The 18,262-nt window shown below is 43.9% G+C and overlaps 1 protein-coding gene across 8 annotated transcripts in view; it reads right to left on the minus strand.

Annotated features, from left to right (window-relative positions):
• Positions 1–3,840: 3,840 nt before the first annotated feature.
• Positions 3,841–18,262, minus strand: part of Slx4ip (SLX4 interacting protein) — a 153,147-nt gene continuing 138,725 nt past the window's right edge. For 5 of the 8 annotated variants that reach the window (XM_050131964.1, XM_050131945.1, XM_050131931.1 and 2 more), the window contains 2 exons: positions 8,696–8,796; positions 4,929–7,430 (listed from right to left, as the gene is read on the minus strand). In XM_050131964.1, the coding sequence (XP_049987921.1) occupies positions 6,686–7,430; positions 8,696–8,796 (846 nt within the window). In that variant the 3' untranslated portion in view covers positions 4,929–6,685. Of the gene's footprint in view, positions 3,990–4,928; positions 7,431–8,695; positions 8,797–18,262 lie in introns of those variants that run through there. The other 3 variants (XR_007590026.1, XM_050131983.1, XM_050131975.1) reach the window with 3 other exon arrangements.

Here is an 18,262-nt window from a genome sequence, read left to right on the forward strand (position 1 = left end):
GAAAGCATGCAGATTTGTTGCGGAAAGTCCCTAGATGGATGGAGCATGCTTTGAGTCCTTTCCAACTAGAGATTCTTAGCTTCACAACAGAATTCGTAACAGCAGATACACGCCTCAGCCCCCTACTCCTTTGCACAGAGTCCTTGGTCCCAGAGATCCCTTCTGATGACCATAGCCCTTCTCATTGGCGAGCCACTGGAGAAAGCTTTTCCCTGTGTTTCTTGGGTATCTCCCACCAAGCAGAATAGCTTACCAGGGAAGCATTTTAAGGGGGAGTATGCAAATAAAGCCATGCTGCTGTTTCACAAGCTTCTGGCGTCCTTGGAGGTTTTTTCCAGGCTCCTCCTTCTGGGATATGGACCAAGCGCCCAGCCCAAGTCTGATTTACCAACTCAGCCTTCCTCTGACAAGAATGGATGAGCTGGTCTGAGCCCTCCCAGGCACCCACAGAGGGTTTGGGGGAGAAAGCTCTGTGTTCTCACCAGACAGGCATGTGGAGGAGGAACTCAACAGGTCTTCGGAGTCACTGGGTCTAGCAAAATTTCCAGCCCACCCATCACCTGCCTCCTCTGGAGAAGGGACTGCCAATCTGCACACTGCTTGGGGGCAGGTGGAGAAAGGGTGTGAGCCATTTAGCAGGAGGGTGGGCTGTGTGTGCTTGTGTCTGTGTGGCGTGGTGAGTGTGCTGAGCATGGTGCCGAGCAGGAACAGAAGAGCAGGCAAAAGGGCGTGGGAGACTGGGGACCCCTTTAGAGAAGCTCTTCTGCCCTTAAGCAAGTCAAATCCCTGCTGCGGAGTTGCTTTCTCTTCCTCCCTTTTGAGTCTTCTGTGCTGAGCTGACCTCTCCCCCGTGGAGGTCAGCACTCTGCTCACCCTGACACACTAGCCTTCTGGGGCTTGATCGCCTTAGAGCCCCAGGAAAAGAAGTCTCCAGCTAGTTTCTGAGAGAAAAGCTGTAGTAAATCTCCTGCAGAAGCTGTTTTTTCTTTAAAGAACACACACACACACACACACACACACACACACATGTCTTCTGGGAACTGCAGAAAACAACAAACGCAAACTGTACATCATCATAGAAGCCTCTCACAGCTACTTCGACCTCTAATATAAATCAGGCTGGGTAATGAACGGGGGTTTTAAGAAATGTAACTGAACTTAAAATACAAGGTCAGTATCTCATCCTAGGTAATCCTTTGCAGGATGAGAAAGTCTCCTGATTTTCCCACAGGGTTATTTCACATGCGCTTTCTGAGCCAAAATATTTTAAAAGCATTCATTCTCCCGTTGCTCTGCCAAAAGCTAGCTTGAGATGCACATGCGCTTTTAGAGGGTCTATTAATGATATTAATGATCATGGATCAAAGGCAAAAACCCAGAGGTTTATGTAGAAATTCCAGACAATTATTTAGGCACTTTGAAAACTCATCTTCCGAATGAGGGTAACAATATCTCAACGTGGAGAATGATGCGCAGGGTCTACCACTCCGGAATGGGAAAGCCGCAGAAGGAAACACAACCCTGTGATTAAAATGCACAGCTATTATTGACACCTCGTCCCTAAAGACTTCCTACTCATTTGGCTGAAAGTGGGCCTACTTTAGATTTGAAGAAAGCCCCCTTTTAAGGGCTATTTTTCCCAGTCAACCCTGCCTGTCAACATCCAGGATTTACATAAGCACACATCCCCCATTTTGAGAAAGTAGTTCTTAATACGGTATCCCATGAGTCATTGTTTGAGGGGTTTTAAAAATACTAAAATGCAGTCCCGACCAACCCCAGGGGGTTAGAGACTGATCGACAAGCCACAGAGGTGATTCCAACTAGCGTCCACTGTAGGAAGCATTTCTAGACAGATGGACAAATTAACATAGGGGTGTGACATGCTTACTTTAGTACTTAAAGGGCAATGGGTTTACGCTTAAAATACTAGACAGTTTTGAAAGATGAGGAAACTGAAGACTGGAAGGTTAAGTGACTTATATCAAAACACACAGAAAACCCATTAATGGCAATGTAGCTCCTGGACCCAGGGTTTGCGGCTTGCAGTACCGTGCAGTGCCATGCTGTTACATTGTCCCAGCTCTCCAGTCCAGGTTCCAGCCCAGGGCAGGGTATCCTTTGTGTGGGCTTTGCCACCCAGTGCACCAAGACGACCAAAACACTAAGAAATGGGCTTCCCCATTGGGAGTCACCCTTCCCATTTCACACAAAGCTCTGATGTCATCTCTGAACTGACAATGAAAAGCTTTTGGAGGGACGGGAATAGGGCCACCAGGGAAATCTACTTACAAGTGACCACAGGGACAAGGGACGGAAACATTGAGGTGATTAGAGAAAGAGCTGGCCCAGAACCTCAAGCAGTACTGAATAAAGACCAGAAGCTCATGCAGCACGTAAAGGAGCTCACCTGGGGAAAGTCAGGGTTCTCGGGGAAGGTGTCAAGACTATGAAAGCCCTTCCTAAGAGGGCCACAGAACTCACTTAGGAGCACAGTGGGAGCGGACTAGACTGCTAAGACAGCCTAGAACCTTAAGGGTCAATTTGATCTTAATGATTCTCACTCGGTTTTCTAAACCTAAATCTTTTGGGCTAGTGGTTCAAATGGTACCTTTAACTTAGCAAGATTTCCCGAACCCAAAAAACATTCCTGGGAGGAAAGACATTCTTCCAGGCAGAACATAATTGAGAATAACATGTTCAGAAAAGGGTGCATTAGATATGCATTCTTTGAGCTTAATTCATTTGTTTTTGAACAGCATGTCTCTCTCTCTTACACACACACACACACACACACACACACACACACACACACACACACACACGCACACATGCTTTCCTCACAGAGGCAGGACCAAGACTGGAGGTCAGTGTGGGCTATGTAGTGAGTTTGAACTGTGGGATATAGTGAGACACCGCCCCGCCCCCCCCCCCCCCCCCCCCCGCTCATCACACAAACACAAAGTAAGCAATCTGGATGACACAACACACCACACACATATTTATTCATAAAAAGGTACATTTTCAATACAAAAATGGTTTTATTCGCTGGACATTCAGACTATTTAAGCTACTTAAATGAGAGGACCAGGGTTCTCCTGGAGATTTGGCAATGTCTAATTCTACCTGGAAACTCATTCTGAGAATCTGTCAAATTACCACCTATTAGAACCCATCAGATGCTTTGGGGAGTCAAATGTGTGGTTTTACCAACTTTTGTTTCAGTCAACTAATTGCCAATCTCTGGTGAGAATGGTGATGGGGACACTTCATATAGTGTGGCAATTCTCTGCTGCCAATGGAATTTACCTGAATGGGTCCAGATGATAAAGGAAATCTCATCCATCTAAGGTCCCGGTTATGCTACATCTTGACATACCTTCCCTCCCTGTCTCATTAAATATATATAGAAACCAAATTAGAGGGAATTCTGCAGATTTCTGAGGATTTAATTATACCCTGGAACAGCAAGGCTGATGGTATAAATGGCCACATTTCTGTACGGAGTGGTTACTTGAGTTAACTTCATTTTACAATGCTTAATTTATTTTGTACTGTGGAAAGCTTTAAGCTATTTAAGAGAAGCCAGTTTAATTTTGACTTTTTTTTTTTTTAAACGTGCTCCAACATGTTTCAGTTCATCACTGTTTCAATACTGGGGAATGAACTCTCTTGTCTTGACAAACCAAATGCAGTGATTTCCTCATAAGAGAAAAGAAATTAAAACAATTTCCATATTCCAGTCCCAGCATGCTGCACAGCGAGTTTTTTTGGCTCTTGAAAAGTTGCTTGTTGTTCAGAGGACCATTCACTACCGTTTTGTGGAAATATTACAGTAAGGTCTGCCAAGGAGCTTAAGGAAACACGAATGCCGCCACTGATCCCGGGCCATTCTCTTGGGCATAGATAGTTCCTTCCCTATGTGTCTGCCCCAGTCGGGGCTCTTTCTGAAGCCAACGGGCACTGACAGGCACGATCTCTGCTGAAATCTAAATACAACAGCAAACATAAAACAATTATACCAAGACCCCAGCATCATCTCCTAGGTACACTTTGAGAAGGTTCATCCAGAGATGAACTACATTCTTCAGAAATCAAACTACAGACGTTTTGTGTATTTTTCTTTCTTATTGATATCTTAGGGATCAAATCCAGAGAACTGCACATGCAAAGCGCCTTCTTCACCAACAGTCCATGAGTCTTATTTTTAAAGAATGAAATGCATTTCCATATTTCTTTAGCACGCAATAAGGGAACAAAATCATGTGGTTCTTACTCCGTTCTAGTGCCAAGTGACCTTTTACACTTAACGTATCATATGCATATCTGAGTGAGTTTTACCTCCAGTGGCAAAGAAAAAACAGTTGTGCAAGAAAAAACTCAGATTATTCTCATACCTTTTTTTCATCTGTTTGTTTTAAGACAGGGTCTCACTATGTAGCTCTGGCTATCTGGGAACTTACTATGTAGGCCAAGTTAGCCTTGAACTCACGAGATCTGCCTGCCTTTGCCTCCCGAGTGCTAGGACAGCCCCAGGCCCAGCCTCTCCCACAGGATTTTAAATGGGGGTGGAGTGGAGGGAGAGGAAGAAAGAAAGAAAGAAAGAAAGAAAGAAAGAAAGAAAGAAAGAAAGAAAGAAAGAGAAAAAAAAGACCTAACCAATTCTCACTTATTAAATGTCATTTGAAAGAACATAGAGGTGGCTTAGCATCCCAGGTACTGAGAAAGTTCTTCAGTTATAATACTATCAGGAGAACTGGATGGATATCTCTTGTAAGTATCAGAATTACAGGGACCTGAATATAAATTTAAATTGGGTACCAAGGGGTTGAAGAACTTGTTTCTGACTATCAACACTGACAGGGTCTCAGAATTTCAAATGCCAAGTTATTACAATAGTTAAGAATATAAAAACTCATACCACTCCCAACAGTAGACAATATTTAATATACCATATGATGATTAACAAAACACTTGGGACTAATTTTCCCCTTTGTCCATATATTCAAAGAATTATAAAACCATTCAAGAAACAAGAGATGTAGAGGTGTTTCAGATACACCGAAGGAAAATGCTTAAAGGCAAAATCCTTAAAGGCATATCCTTAAACATATGCCACTTATGGGAGCCCAGAGCCATTCCCTGCTAATCCTGTTAAAATCCATTGTGCAAGAAGACTGTGTAAAAGACCACATCTATGTACAAACCAAACGTACTATTTTTTCTCACTAGTCACAATAATCGTTATTTCCTACAATAACAGATTTGAAAAACAAAACATTTCTTGAAAGCAAATCCTTCATTGAAGTACAATTAAGGACTGAGTCTGACCTTAACTATTAAACAAGTAAAACCCTGTTGATTCCAGGTCAGAATATCTTAGTTTTGGAGCCCATCATTCTGATAGGACTGGCTTTGACTTTAGGATCTTTCTGAGCAAGCTGCTTCTTGGTGTATAATAGGGGCTACTCAGACTTCCATTGAGGATTCAGTAGTTGGGGATTATCTCTCAAGAAAAAAAAGCTAGGCAGGAAGGGAAAGGAAAGGAACAACAGCAAGTGGTTTCTGGTCCTTTGAGGCTGGGATGATCAGATGAAATTTCCAGGCAGATAACTTAGGTTTCTTGTCTTTCTTGAGAGCAGGCTATACAACCAAAAAGAATATGTAAATGCCCTGTGAATTTTTCCAACTTGGAACTGGAATGGGTTCTGGTCTGTCCTTACTGTATCTGGAATATTAGAGGTGTGAACAAGGACAGGGTCAGACCTGCGTCACACAGAACACACCTCTTCCATGTCTTCACATAAGGCTGAGATGAATTACCTGTGCATTTCTGGCAACTACAGCTAACCAGCTCCCTAAGCGCTGTCTCCATCCTGCAGCAGAACCTGGGAATTAAGTGACTCACACAATCTAAATACTTCACAAGTCCGAGGGAGCACAGGGCTGTACGTGTCCACATGTGGCCCCAGTTGATGGAAGCCGCGGTGGCAAGGCTGGAGGAAATAATTCCTAGGGAATTGTCAGTTTTAGTGTTATTTCAGAATCATAGTTCCTCTCAGACTCCAAAACCTGCATTTCGCATAGAACCACAGCGCTGAGAACCACTAGCCTATTTTCACTGCCATGTACTCAGTTTGAGGAGCAAGAGGACTGGAGCACAAGAGCTGGCTGGCAGCGTAGGGCACCATCTCTCTGTATCCCATCAGGAGGTCTCCATAGTGATGCGGTGAGAAAACCCTACCTTACTGGCTTCTCCACGGGGCCCTATATACCTTGACAAGTAGAGGGCTCTTTGTCAACACAGTGTTTTCTGGAGACAGTTATAAACATGATGAGAAAGTAACACGCCTATTAGAAAAACAGCCTCCAGGAGGTGACTGTGAAGTCTAATCCCAACACAAACAGCTTTTTAAAAAAGATTTATCTCATGTGTATGTGTATTTTGCCTGCTTGTGTGTATACATACCATGTGCATGCCCGGTGCCCATGGGGGCCAAAAGTGGGTGTTGTGTCTCCTGGATCTAGAGTTCGTGATGCTTCTGAGTCACCTTGTGGATGCTTGGAAGCCAACCTAGGTCCTCTGCAAGAGCAGTAAGTGCTCCTAAAAACTGAGACAGTCCTCCAGCCTCTAAACATCTGTTTATTTAGAGAGATTACCCCAATTCTTTCCAAATCCCGGGAACTACACATTCAAAGTTTTCTTGCCACTACATCCTCTGCTAGAACTTTGCAATTTCTTTCTTTTTTTGCTTGGGCCGCCTTCAACTGTCGCTAATCTTTCGTCAGCTGCAGCCGGGGTGGCTTGCTGTGCCTGCCCTGGGATGTTGGTCATAAGGTGTCTGGAGGAGAGATTTTCCAAAGCATGTAGCTCTTCTTTAGCCGTGGCTTTTGCCAAATCCTGATTCAAAAGCAACCCTGGATCTGACAACTCTAACGCTGGCAAAACACTGACAGCTGTGCTCTTTCCCACCATCACGTCTCCTGGGGCTAATCCATCATTTCCAAGAGAAACTCTCCTGCGGTGGTCAGAGTCTTCCGCAGAGCCGCAGTTCCTGCGTTTCTGTTGTGTCTTGGCTGCTCGTGGACTTTGCTTTGGACCTGGTGATGCTGACTCATAGCTACACATAGGGCTCCTGCTTAGAAGCCCCGACTTTAGCCACTCCCCAGGATGAGGTTGTTGCTGGCTGCTAGTGTCTTCTGGCTCAGTCTGGGAAACATTTTCCAGCTTTTGAACAGGAAGTCCCCGGTGGCTCTTGGCTGCTTTTATGTCATCCTGTGCTTGACCCATGGATTCTGACAAGAGAATGGCAGAGGCATCCCTCCTCCTTGGTACCACAGTAATGACCGAATCAGTAGATCTTCCCACAAGGTCCGTGCTGGCCTGTGATTTGCTCTTGGCGCTGCGTTTTGCTTCAGTTTTTCTCACACTAAAACAGACAGTTAAGATTGCATGGCATGTGAGGTTTGCAACGGCACGAATTCCTCCAAACCCCCACTCCCCGGCTGTTACACCTGAGAACAAGGCACGTGCCAGCTGGCTTCTCCTCAACACCTCAGCATAGCTAGGAAATCCCCAAAGTGTACGTTGAATACAGATTGGCTTAAGTAATAACCTCCGCATTTTCCACTCAAGTAGGATATGTTCTAAGATCTCAGTGTTGGTTCAGTGATGGAATCATTTTAAAATGGAATCACTTTAACCAAACAGGTATGCATTTTCAGATGGCAGAGGAAAAATTCTCCCTGGGGTGAATAGAGTGACTTTTACTAGGAGGGAATGCTTTAGATACATCCAAAGCACAGGATGTGTGTGCACACCCACAGATATGTACAAATATGCACACATTGTTCATATTTGGGAATAAATACTAATCTGAAGATTCTCTAATGACATGACTCAGTAGGTGCCAGGTTTATTCATCAAGCATATGGGAGTAAGCCTCAGTGAATCGGACTTGGTCAGTCCTAGAAAGCATTCAGACAACAAACATTAAATAAAGTACAACCATGATAAGCAGTATATCTACCCTGTCTGTCCGTCTGTCTGTCTATCTATCTACCCATCTATCATCTCTCTACCTCCCTCTTCTACAGGATAAACAACAGACAAGGCAAACTTTAAAACAAACTTCCATGGCCGGACAGAAACTGCTTAGGAAATCGAGAGACTAAAGTCCTTAACTTTGGCAAGGAGTTGACAACAATACATTTACAAATAGCAAGAAACTTTTTCAGCCACTAAATTCAAGCATCGAAGCTGGATTATTTACTTTGGCTAAGCTCTGTGGAAAAAAAAAAAAACATAAATATGTTGTAGTAAGGGGCCCAAGGACTGCCATAATTCTACCAAAGTCAGAGAAAGGCTCTCACAAAGGGAATGGAGTTTGTAGGTCTGTCTGCAGTTACCTCAAGAGCTGTGTGAAACACAGCAGCAGCAGGTGCTTTTCATCTTCAAAGAGCTTGTAATTAATCACCCCTTGCAACACACACACACCTGTGAAGCAAGGAGTCCATTCCCACTGTCCAGAGAACAAGAGCAACAGGAAGGTGGGAAGGACATGTATTAATATACGGCTGTGGGCCGGACCAATGGCAAAGGGGCTTCTGATTAGGTTTCACACACTCTCATTGAGTAATAGACTATCCACACAGGCAGTAAGAAAGGGAGAACAAGGGAACATGCTGGACCTACATTTCTTGTAGAGTGTTTTTCTTGAGCTTTCTACCAGGAGAAGGTGAACTCTGTGCACACCCAGCGAAATAGTCAGACAGTCCGTGGAGGGTTCTTTTTGTCTACTCCAAAAGATAACAAAGGTTCAAACAGGAGCCTGTTAGCTGAAAACCAGGGAAAACAGCGACACTAGGAATGCTCAGGTGGACAGCTTTACTTCTTTAGACACCAAATAAAACAAGACTGCTGTTTTAGTCTCTTTCAATTGCTTTCAGTCGGCACTTTCTGGTGTCACACTGGTTTTGTATTCGTCTCTTTACAATTCATGCATGAGTATGTACCACAAACACCCAAAACCGTAATGTGAAACATGCAGATCCCAAGGCATTTAGAACAATATGTGGTCTCTCTGTGGCCCCAGAGGGTAGAATCCCTCAGCCAGCAGCAGCAGGCTTGTGAGAAGACAGTAGCCAGTGTCCTGATGATCCTGAGATTTCCTCCACATGCCCCTTACTTACCAATATTGTGAGCCATAAAACAATATCAAGTTAAACCTTTTAATATTGGCATTTTAAAAATGAAGTTTTTTTCAATCTCGGTTACTAAAAACAAACAAACAACCACCAAAAACCTGGGAGTCTCTGGCTTCTTATAGTAGTCATTGCCATAATCTTATACACAGATTATCTACCTTTAAAAAACATATCCACTGGCCGGGTGGTGGTGGAGCATGCCTTTAATCCCAGCACTCGGGAGGCAGAGGCAGGCCGATCTCCGTGAGTTCGAGACCAGCCTGGTCTACAGAGCTAGTTCCAGGACAGGCTCCAAAGCCACAGAGAAACCCTGTCTCGAAAAACCAAAAAAAAAAAAAAAAAAAAAAACCACAAAGCTTCATAAAGAGATAATTACAAAATTTAAAGTTATGGCAACCTTTGCCAGAGTTGACCCACATAATGTTTTGGAATTTCCTCCCATAGGTTAGAAGCTGATAGTCCAGATAAGGTGTTATCTGCTCTTTCTTTTCTGAGAGTCCAAGTAATTCTTCCCCATCAAATTCCTCTAAAATGTAGTGACTATGAGGAACCGTACCTATCAGTAGACCTGTGTCTTATGTAGGCTTACATAGGAATGAATGGTGGTAGTCCCCAGATTCTGAAGGATGGCAGCCATGAGTATTATTCCGGGGTATCTCTAAGGGCTCCATCTCATCAGAGCTCACAAAACTAGGTTAGGAGGATCCGTGAGCTCTGGGCCATGCCTATGCTTCAGACCTGGGCCGGCATCTTTCAAAGACATGTCCACTTGTAACCTAAATTGGCTTTAATTGTCAGTCAACAGAGTATAACTGGCTATACTGGATTGTACTGCACGGTAATGTGTCGCCATTCTTTTTTAGTTGGTTGTTTCCTAAAATGAATTTTTGGGAAAAGAATACTCCAAATTAAGTCAGAGGGGGAAGGCAAAAGAGGGTAGGCTGAGAGGGATTGGGAGCGATGGAGATTTATGTGCGAAACACTTCTAAACATGTCCTGCATGCCCTGTAAATACAGTTGATTTTCCCCTTGCAGCCACACCCTGTAAGTGCTGTATTTTCAGAGCTGAACAATTAACATAAGGAGCATGAGTCAGGCTTTGAACAACGCTGTGGGAACCAGAAAGCCTTTTGCTATTAGGAATGATGTAAATTCCCCAAGGCTGGAAGAAGTCCACAATGGAAGGCAGACAGGGTCATAAATAACAACAATGGGTTCTGCATACACTATAAAATATGATACTGTATAAAGTATGATATAGTGACAGGCTCTTCAAATCTCAATCGCAGTATGGATTCAGCCACTGTCTTAGTTACGTTTTAAAACCACATGTAGCTCCTCTGGGAACTTCAAAAATGTCTTTAAGAAATACAGCAGAAATACTACTTCAAGAAATACTACTCTTGTCTTAAAGGCCCCTGACAATGGGGTCAGGGAAGTCTCTGGAAGAAAAGTGACAGGGGAAATGTCCAGTTCAAAAAGTATAAAACCTGTGACTTCAAAAAAGAGAAGGAGAGAAAAGGAGAACAGAGGGTGAGGAAAGGGGGCGACATGGGAAGAGAAAGAGGGGGAGGCAGAGAGAGAGAGAGAGAGAGAGAGAGAGAGAGAGAGAGAGAGAACGAACACATACACACACACACACTCCTGACTGTACACTCAGTAAGACTGATCTCTAGCTTATAAATTAAAACCACATTCAGCAACTTGTTGAAAGAGATATATTTACATTTGTATGAGGACTAGGTGGGCAGGGAAAAAAAATTGTCTCCTTGAGTCCTTTAACTGTCAGGACTCATCGGATGGCTCGCCATATATTTCTAGAGTCAGTTCCATCTGTCTGTCACTAAATCACAGCTTGGAGTCTCCAGAGCTAGCCCCCTCACCTCAAAAGCCTGCGGAAGCAGCTATCACCTGGGAATAGGATTTCCCGCAGGGATTTCTCTTAATTACTGATTTTCTTATCTGGCATAAAAATGACATCTGCCGCTTATCCAGAGACAAAACTCCAAAGCGCAAATCCATGGAGCACACTAGCAGGGCCGATATCACTAGGTTTTAGGTTTTGTGTGAGCGATGAGCCGACCTTCTGCAAGAATATAAACAAATCTACCCCATTCAAAGAGGCTAGCATTTGACTCTGATGTCCAGAGTAAGCAGGTCAGGAACTCAGGAAGCAGACCAAGCAGGACAGGACTTACTCTTCACAGCCTGGATGCTTGCTGTCCACCTAGGCCAAGGATAAAGTTGTGTGAATATAATTTCTCGGTACGGTTTGTTCTTAACCACTTGAGCAATCCCCACTGCTGCATTTTGCTTCCATTTCTGGTAATATTTTACCGGTTCTGGTTTAGTGTTCTACCTGAGAAAGCACCCAAACAGAAGTGAGACAAGGCTACTCCCCTAGAAGTCTAACCTAAGGGGACACCCTGCCCTCAGTGACTTGTGAAGTCCAGGTAGGCCCCAGGACAAAGGGTTCAGGTCTTTCACTATCTCTCTGGAGACCAGTGGATACATCCCGAGCTTGAAGCCAATCCAAGCGTGTCCCTCTATGCAGATCCAAGGGGAAGGTTGAGCTGGAGAAATGTAAAAAATGCAACGAGGGAGGAGAGTATACCATGTTGTCTGTTCTGGGGAACATTGAATTCCTGGACGAAAAGGATGACCGAGGGCATCCTCACCAAAACAAGATAGGCAGCCATGCCACACTCATTGGCTCCAGTCAGAGAACAGTTTTGAGATGTCTGTGTAGCAATGGCTGATATCCAAGCTGCAAAGACATCTGGCAAGTGTGACTCCCCTCGGAGTTCATCCCACAGTGACTTGTCTTACTGAGCAGCACTTTCGAACATTGTGGGACAGACTGAGAAATGGGCTTATAATGACAAAGAAGACACCCACTTGCTCCTGAGTTAGGACCTCCTCATAGAGTCTGTAAGACGAGATGGGACTATCAAAGGCTAGCAGAAGACTGGCTGCAGCAGAGGCACCAAGGGAGGTGGGTTTTCTTTTCTTTTTCCTCTTTTTTCTTTTCTTGTAGATTCCTAGGACTCATCGTGGAAATTCTGATTCACAAGGTCTGAGGTGGGGCTAGGGGATCTATATTGAGGCTCCCAGGTGATTCACACTCGGCTGGGAAACAACACTCAAGCAGGGGAGCCATAGAGAAATGAACTTAACCTGGTACAATGAGCCAGCGAGACAAAACTTTGCAAAGTGTGCTTGCATTAGCCCGTGAAATCACCCTGGGAGCTTGTTAAGAAATGTTACAGATTCCACCCAGAATCTGCTGCATTTGTATCCCTAGGGGGTGGGGTCAGGACAGGTATATTTTAGTGCCATCAGGTTCCCTTATAGAACCCGACATAGGAAGCTCTTGCTTGCCCATCTGTCTTCTATCACGTGAAGACCTGTTATCTCTCTCTTTCTGACATGGAGTAGTAAAGTATGAACTTGAAAGCAGAGGCCAAACCCTCTTCAGTGAAGCTACTGGTCCTTGTTCCTGGATGGCTCCGCTTTCGATACACTGCAATACATTTCTGTTCTTTAGCTACCAAAGCAAAACTGGGCAAGCCTTTGCATATGGTGTCCAAAGTCACTCAGACAAGAGCTACAATGCAACATGTCTGGATCCAAAAAGCAGATGAGAAGATATTGAAGATGCAGAAAAAGAGGCAATGAAACTGATAAGGAAGGAGAACAAAAGTGTCCCCAGAAGTAAGAAAAGAAGAAAAATTAACATCAGTGAAAGCTTTCTCTGGCTTTATTATGGAAATTCTTGCCAAACATTTGGGCATCATTAGGTAAGCAGAGTCTGCGCTTTTGTTTCCTGGTCACCCAGACTCAAATAATCATATAGAAACTATATTAATAACAACACCGGGCAATGGCTTAGGAATATTCCTAGCTAGCTCTTACATCTTAAATCAACTCATTTCTAGGAATCTATGTATTGCCATAAGCCTGAGGCTTACTGGTAATGTCCTGGCATCTTTCTCCTTCGGCAGCTACATGACATTTTCTCTCTATATATAACTCTGCTCAGATTCCCTGCCTGGCTTTACTCTGCTAAGCCATTGGCCCAAACAGTTTTTTTCATCAACCAATAAAAGCAACACATATACAGAAGGACATCCCACATCAGTCAATGGAAACCACATTGGCCAGCAATACTTTGGGAGAATTTTTTATTAAGGAAAAGCAGAGAAATGTAGGCACACTTCAATGTTACTCCTGAAATTGCTCAGTGAGGCAGGTTTTATTACTGTTACCACATCCCAGGGCTAGATGATGTTGGTCAGGAACTAATGCAACATGAGCAAATAGCATGAGGTGGCAATGCCAATGATGACATGATCACTCCTGTGCATGACAGACACACATAGTCTACTCCCTGCAGAATGGTACTCCTGGTATATCTCACAGCCATAACTGAGAGCCTGTACAAGGGACTCCTGGTATATCTCACAGCCATAACTGAGAACCTGTACAAGGGACTCCTGGTATATCTCACAGCCATGACAGAATGCCTGTAGAAGAGCTCGGTCACCAAACTACTGTTCATAGACTATAAAATATGCTACCCAAGGATGGTAGAACCTCCCTCCCCCCAGGGAGTAATTAACATAGTAATATATTTTTATCACCACTATCATCTTCATCTTTTGAGAGTTGAATCACTTTCTTATTATAACGGAGAGGGGTGTCTTCTGATTCTGTTTTGTGTACCCCAAGTTAAAATGATAGCCCAACTATATTTTTAAAGGAGGCAATTCACCGAGCATTATAATACGTGTATACATCTGAGGCACATTCAAAAAGTGATCTGTCCTGGGTTTATCAGTAAAACAAATGGCAGAGAGCACAAAGCCGAAGGAGAGTGCAGCACGACGTCTCCCACTCAGTGCCAGCTTGTTCTGGGACCAGTTTTACAACCTCCAATGGCTCACTTTCATTTTCACCTGTGAGTAGGGAGAGGCGTATGAAGCACACTTTGGAATATGGAAAGTATTATTATTTTTTTTACATTATTGGTTAAAACAAATGAAAAAATAGACCCTGGTGTCTTCATAAGTCATGGAGTTTGTAAAAAGGGAAAAAACCATGCTTTTTATACCTAAAGAAATTCATAGTTCCCAAAGCCCTTTCCCCAACATCTTATCGGGAGGGCTGTCCTAGGCAGTGCTCTCTCTTTTCTGCAGAGTGGTCACATGTCATGTGCTGTCGTGGTGGGATGGAGATGTACCGAGGTGACTCTGAATCAGAAGTCCTTGGCTACAGTCCCTTCTAGTCACTATCTGGTGGAGAGATTTGGAAAACTGACTCATATCCATTTCTTAATCTTTTACACACACACACACACACACATACACACACGCACGCACACATGCACACACACACAGCATGGCTGTTGTCTCAGTTACGGTTTCTGTTGCTGCACTAAAACATGATGGCCAAAGCATCTTGGGGAGGAAAGGATTTGGTGCATCTTATACTTCTGTATCAGCCCATCAGGAAGTCAGGGCAGGAACTGAAGAAGCAGCCATGGAGGGCGGCTGCTTACTGGCTTGCTCCCCATGGCTTCCTCAGCCAGTTTTCTTACAGCACTCAGAATCACAAGCTGAAGGGTAGCACCGTCGGCAGTAAGGTGGGCTGTCCCACCCTGATCATCAACAGGAGAAGGCAGCACAGGCTTTCCCACAGGCCAGTCTGGTAGCAGTGCTTTCTCATTGAGGTTTCCTCTTCCAAAATGACTCTAGCTTGTGTCACGTTGATATACAACGAGCCAGCACAGCTGTCGTGGGTGGAAGTCTGTTCTCTTTCCCCTTGGGAAGAAAAGACCTTGAGATGCCAGGACCAACCACCATATACAGGCAGAGAGCAGAGCCAGCACAGAGGCTGGCAGAGCTAACAGTGGTGTGAAACTGAGTTTTCAGAATCCTCTCTGTGTCTCTGATCAAGCTCTACTTAAGGTCTGGAGCTGTCAGAGACATCAGTAAAATCCTCATTTATGCCCCCATGCTCTGTGGAATCGTCCTGCCTGTCTGTTGAAAATGAAAAGGGTCACCACTCACTGAATCTCTTCTCAAGTCTGTTGTACTGAATAAGTTATTGTAGGTGCCAGGCCCCTGCACTCTGCCAACAATACCTTCTATAAACAGCAAGAGCAGAGTAAAAGTGTAATATATCATACCCGTTTATTTAGGGAACATGTAACAGTATTAAACTATAAAGCTGAGAGCATTAAAGTATATGACGTTACTTCAGTGCTGTGCCTACTGGATTTCAGGTATGTCTGGGTTCTGAAGTGTGACACAGGATGGAAAGCTGGGTGGTTATAGAGAGGGAGCAAGAATGAAGTTTGAACACGAGACCACATCATCTCAGACCAAATTCTGACACGGTCATCCCAGGCATGTGTCCTAACAATGAGGAGGAAGCATCTCCCAAAGTTCATGTCTAATATTTTCTTAAACTACTGAGCAATAAGTTAAAGAAATAAAAGCGGAGGTAGACAGACAGAATAGGATAGACACATTCAGGTCAAAAGATAGGCACATTCAGGTGTATCATGTATTAACTCAAAGGAACAGAAGCAAAATGGAACAAAATAAAAAGGGAGGCGGCATCTGATGAATTCCACAGGACTGAAGTCATTTTCTAAAAACAATGGAAGTAGATGTGTGTTGTATTAGTTTAGGCAAAGCAGGCAGGACAGGGATCAGCAGTTGTTAAATGGAGCTGTGTGAAGAAGCAAGTCCTCTCCATCTCGAGGGTTCTATTATGCCAAGCCACCTGCCTGCCCATTTCCCACAGTGAGGGTAGGGTCTTTTCCTCCCCTAAGCTTTTCACTCTTCTGCTTCCACGAAAGGCTGGGTCTCTAGGGGAGAGAGAACCAGGCTGTGGACTGTGCTACCACCCAGGTTAGGTACAAATATTACTGATTTTTCCTTTAAAATAATTTACTGGTTTTCTTTCCATAGGGCTGAGGATGTAGATCAAGCAGTACATAATCTGGGCATGGTGCACATGCTGGTGACCCCAGTACTGAATAGGCAAAGACAGCAGAGTCGGGAGGCCAACATTATACTCAGCTACATAGTGAGTTTGAGGCCAGCCTGGGACATGTGAGTCTGTCTTGAGAAAGGAAAAAAATACTTCTCTTTTGAAGCTGTGACTAGGAAGCTGTTGTATACAATTCTAGGGAAATACCTGTAAGTAACTGCAAAGAATGTAGCCCTAAAAATGGTATCTGTGAAAAATGAAGGAAGTTATCTTGTAGGAAGTATACACTTCACAAGGATTTTCCAGTTTACATTCACCTGCCCTTGAGAACCTAAAAATAAATCCTGACCAACCTTAGCTACTGTTGTCTTGGGTATAGACAAGTATGACAAAACACAGTATTTTAAAAGACAAATAGGTTTGGGTCTGCGGCTGACATAGGAGGCTACTGACCACTATTAGCATTGTATAAAATTTATTTAACTTTGATCAGATAAATATTAAAACAGGCTGTGAATGACCTCAGTGAAACTTGGCCTATCTCCAGAGTCTCCTTGTTCAAAAGTACCTCCTCTATCATATCTACGGCTGCTAATGTGCTGGCAAGCACAGCAAGTCGCCGGCCCTTCATTCAGGGTTCAGACTGCTGTGACCGCTCACGGGACTGAGGTCAAGGCCTTGGACAGAAGGGGAGAAGAGAGTGGTGGGCAAGTCTATACTATGCAGGTAGTATGGCTGGCTAAAAGATGGACTAAAGAAGCCAGAACATACTGGGAAAGAGGCAAAAGGCCAGAGGGAAGACATCACAGATGTCTGTCTCATTTCAAATTTCTTTCTAGATCTGGCCCTCCGCCTGGGGATATGGAAGAAATAGCTCTTGCTATTTTCCTTGAACACAGACAGCCAGGCCCCCTCTTTCCAAGACTCATATCTCCTGATAGGCACAGCTTTTGTGGACTTGTCTGGGAACCTCACCTCTATCATGACATTGTTTCCTTGAGAAAATGAGTGCTACATTCTAAATCATCTGCTTATTAATGAATTTTCCAAACATACCCCACTCACACACTGAACTCTATCTGTGCTGGCCCTGTGGGTGTTTTGTGGAGCATGAACTCCTAGAAATCCAGGCCTGAGAAGTCTGCTATCTCCCAACCCCTAATACCCTAGAGAAATGACTGGGTTTCTCTTCCAAAGCTTCATCTCGACAGGAGTCTACTGACCAGTGCTGTAAATTAAGGTACGTAGAGGGGCAGACGTCATAGTTCTTCCTCCTCTGCAACTGGACAGCAGAGTCCGCATGACCAGCTGACTACATGGGGGCTTATCCCTCAGCCGTTTGCATTTGCAGTCTTTCTAGTTGCAAAATGCAGCTGAGAAGAGTAGAGTCACACAAAAACAAGGCCCTAACCTTCTTGGGAGAATACTATGTGCAGAGGGTATTACCAAGTATTACTCTCTTCTCAAGACCACGAAGAAGACATAGAATCATTCACTAATCTGGCAGCATGGCATGTGTATGAACTCTTCCTTGGGGGAAGAAGGAAATAATGGTGATGAAAATTAGTACCCACAAGTGCTTCAGAGTTTATAAGCCATTTTAATATCTATTATTTCACTTGACTGTTGGGAAAATTTAGCCAGGCTTTCTAGCATGTATCCCATTTACCTCTGTGTACCAAGACAGGGGCTAATGTCCTAAAGTCAGACACTGTCTGTGTCTGAGGTCTTCCAGCAAGTGATAGGAGAAGTAGAATTCAAGACCAGGTCTTTATAGTTTAACTTCAATATCTTTCCCTCTGTTCTATTCCATAGTATAGTTTTCCAAATTAATCTGCAATGTAATTAGGTGGTCGCTATGGACCAATGAGCATAGACCTCTGAACACAAAAGGAACATTATGTAAAACAAGCACAGAGGATTAGAGAACCAGATATGTCATTTCCTATTACCCTAGCTATTATCAATCTTAGAGTCCAATTGATTAGTGGGCAGGTTACCCTCTGGCAATGAAATACAACATATCTCACTTGCAATTCTACTGGTTAAACAC

This window comes from Alexandromys fortis, unplaced genomic scaffold, assembly GCF_014885135.2.
Source record: "Alexandromys fortis isolate MF-2015 unplaced genomic scaffold, M_Fortis_MF-2015_v1.1 scaffold_6, whole genome shotgun sequence".
Classification (NCBI taxonomy): domain Eukaryota; kingdom Metazoa; phylum Chordata; class Mammalia; order Rodentia; family Cricetidae; genus Alexandromys; species Alexandromys fortis.